The following is a 3797-nucleotide window of genomic DNA, read 5'->3' on the forward strand; positions in this document are numbered from 1 at the left end:
TACCCAACACAACCTAAACGAGAATTGAATGTCTTGTCAATAGTAGTACAACTATAAAAAGAAAGACAAAACGGACGTCGGATGAAGAAGTTATGAATTTTTTAACGGACTCTTCCTGTCCCGGCCTGTTAAAAATATAACTTTAAAAATAAAGTCAAAACTAGCCGACAGAGTCTAAACGAAAGTTGTAGAGCATGGTCTCACCTACGCGTGGATATAAAGAACGTCAAAAACGGAGCTCGTATGCGAAATATATGAATTTTTGAAGTTTGGAAAATAGAAGTATGCCCCGCGTACAAGAGTACGCCCATCGTACTCGGAAGCTAGGCCTCAGATTGACCACGTCGCATCTTTCTTCGCATGCAACACGTGTCTCGTACAATCGACACGTCCGAAGCCAGGTAGCCACTACGACCCGCATACGAAAAGATTACGCCCAACGTAATCGGACTAGCCTCAAAGCGTATCTCGTAGCCTCACCACGACCGAAGCTCGGAACCCGATCATATCTACGCCCAACGTACTTTGCTGGTACGCCCAGCATACCGAGGACCAGACCCCTCCTATAAATAGGATGTGAGGCCTCCAGGTTTTGTTTACATTTTTCAAATCCTCTCTCCTCTTAAACACTCATTTAAGCCTCTCTAAATTCTCCGAAGTCCCGGGAACCTCCTTACCACCTAAAGCAAGCCCCGAAGTCCTCAATTTTTAGCTGAAAATCTGCCCGTGTGAAGCCGAATTTTCATAAAAAACTCCCAGTTTCATCAAGTAAACTCCTTTCTAGAGACGAAACGCTGCCAAAATCACCACCTATCAAGTGAGTTTATACACCTATATTTTCACTAGTTTTATAATGTTTTAGGGGGAAATACAGGTAAAATACAAGGAAATCTTGTGTAAATAACAAAATTTATTCAAATAGTTTACGATTGTTATTTTTACTAAAATAAACATACTATTTTACCAGTTCAGGATTTTATACAAAAACGAACATATAAACTATAATAGGTATAGTTTATGAGCCATGTATACTTATCAATATACTTTACAGAACTACATATTTCTTTACATATTCAGAGTAACTTACGAAAATAACCATATAAATTATATTAAATATAATTTATGAGATATTTATAATTTATCTATTACAAAGATATTTTTCATTATTCTACACGTAACTATCAATATAGCATTTGGGAGACACGCTTCAAGTACTTATTTAAGTATAAAACAAAAGTCCTGAAAGTTATAACCAGAGTCTCCTGGAGGGAGAGCGTGACACTTGTGTATAGATCTATACGGGACTGACAATCTCGCACCAGAACTGCTTGCAACAGCTAGGTCGGCAGACCTGTGGTGACAATTGTCGTATCATATTTCGACGCCTAAAGAATGTCGTGTTTCAGGCGAGACTTAGGTCATCAAGCATGGTTATGATAACTCACAATTTGGTATGGAATAATGCGTTTAGTGTAAGAATAAGTAAACAACTTCACATAGTTTTATATAAATAAAACTATAAATGGTGAATCTAGATATTTACAACTTCATAAGTTTTCATACAAGTACAAATAAAGAATACTATTCTAATACAGAGAGAGCATACTTTTCATAGTTTTATGGGAATTTAAAACTATAACATACTATTTCAGAACACAAATACATATACAACAGAAAATATAGGATTTTCTGGGGAAAACATACTTACATTTTTCAAAGGAACAAATAACATATTTCAATTACAAACATGCTTATGAACTCACCAACGTAAATGTTGACACTCTTTTCAAAACTACTTGTATTTTCAGGAAATCGATAAACAGGTACCCACAAGTTTTGAGGAAGACAGAGTTTCAAATAATTATGTCTTTTAATTATACTTTTTGGTGTCAAATAGACAATGATTCGAACACGAATGTAAAGTTATATTTTATCAATGTAATGAATGTTGTACTTTGATTACTATTGTGCATTGTTGTAATACTACACATGAAGTCATCCATGCCCGAATGTTTCCGCCTTTCAGGTTTGGGGGTATGACAATTACCAAAGAAGATGGGAGATCCTGGACGCCTCATTCTTCCGTGTGAATTTAGAAATAACATGATGACTTATGCTTTAGCCGATTCTGGAGCAAGCATAAATTTAATGCCTTACTCGTTCTATCAAAAGCTAAATCTTCCAGATTTAAAGGCTACTAGAATGACGATTCACATGACTAATCGTTCAGTAATTCATCCTCGAGGCATAGTGGAGGATGTATTCGTGAAAATTGGGAAATTTGTTTTCCCAATTGATATTGTCGTATTGGATATGAAAGAAGATACCAATGTCCTAATAATTCTTGGTCGCCCTTTACTCAATACTGCTCGAGCTTTGGTAGATATTCGTAAGTCCAAACATACGTTGAGAGTTGGAGATGAAGAAGTTACCTTTGGAGTGGAAGATGGATTTCAGAATAATAATGCTCAAGGTGAAGTTTTCAGCATAGATGAAGAAATGAGCTTGAAGAGTTGGAAAAGTTAATGGAAGAAGAAATTCGGTCATTTCAATAAGTCAAATGTACGAAGCCAAGAGCATCCATTCCAACAGTTTTTGAAGTTTTTGCTTACAAAACTCCAACATCTTGGGTGAGTAAGGAGAGTGAAGAAGACTTAGTATTGAGTGATGAGGAAGAGGTTACTTCAGAAATAAAAGAGATAACTTTGGAAAAGAAGGTTGAACGTATGGGGCTAAAGGGGGAAGAAGGAGCAAAAACTTAACTTGTGGCGAATAAATGGGTAAAAAAGAAGCTTGAAGAGGGTGAAGCAAAGGGTAAAAAGGAAAATTTTAAAAAGGCGTATCTTAGGAGGGTGCAGGCTTACAAGAAACGATGGAAGGATCAAAAGGTGAAACTGATGATGGAAACTCCTAAAAATTCAACGTGAGGTGGAACGGAGTCCGGGTCATGACTCCAACAAAAAGAAGCGCTTCTCGGGAGGCAACCCGAGCTTGGTTTGTAATTTCTCTTTTCGTTTTTTCATTTTTAGTTTCTGCATTTTAGTTGAATTTTAGGATAAATAATCATCCAAGTCATCTTGTCTTTTTAGAACACAGCAAAAATCAAGTGTGGGGTTCCTAAGTATTGAGTGGTTAATTTTTCTAAGAAATAAATTGAAGTTTTAAGAAAAATGGACTTTTTGATAAATGAACCACAGTAACACGTGGTCCAAAGCCCACCTCGTGTTTCTTTTGATCTGGATCGACAATTAGCCCCGCTAGCAAATCCACGACGTGAACATTAAAAAGTTCCCAAGGGGGACCATTTTATATTACCTTGGCTTTGACCAAACCATAACCCACTCATACACACGGACGAACAAGGATAGCATCCCCACTCCGAATTTTTGCACTTTTCTTCCATAATTTCTTGATTTAGTGTCTCATATCTAGCTTTGGTAAGTTTTCCATTCCATGTTCTTGTTAATTTCTTCCCATTATATGTATTTAGAAAGCTCCCAATGAAGATTATCAAGAAAGCCATCTACTTTTTAGGGGGAGCTTGTTGGGTCATTTAAGAAAAGAAAAGAAAGCTATAAACCAAGGGGGAGATTGTTGGGTCAAAAATATGGTTTATACTTTGCTTTTCTAAGCATTTTTTGTTTTTATTTCTCCCCCTAAATTTGTGCATAGGAGAGAAACGAAAGTAAATGCACAAATTTAAACTATCCTAAAAAAAAATTAGTCTTTAAAGCGAATCAGCTTAAGAAAAACTGAGGAGTATAGAGAGGAAAACTCAAACCGTAAGTCACCGATTG

General features: G+C 36.3%; 1 protein-coding gene across 1 annotated transcript; it reads left to right on the forward strand.

Annotated features, from left to right (window-relative positions):
- The first annotated feature begins 2055 nt into the window (after window positions 1-2055).
- On the forward strand, window positions 2056-2526 carry LOC145157676 (uncharacterized). The gene has a single exon (XM_079076684.1). The coding sequence runs from the start codon at window positions 2056-2058 to the stop codon at window positions 2524-2526; it is 471 nt and encodes a 156-aa protein (XP_078932810.1).
- Window positions 2527-3797: the final 1271 nt, after the last annotated feature.

The sequence above is a fragment of the Lactuca virosa genome, chromosome 2, assembly GCF_052849685.1.
Source record: "Lactuca virosa cultivar CGN04683 chromosome 2, Lactuca_virosa_CGN04683_v6, whole genome shotgun sequence".
NCBI classification, from domain to species: Eukaryota; Viridiplantae; Streptophyta; class Magnoliopsida; order Asterales; family Asteraceae; genus Lactuca; species Lactuca virosa.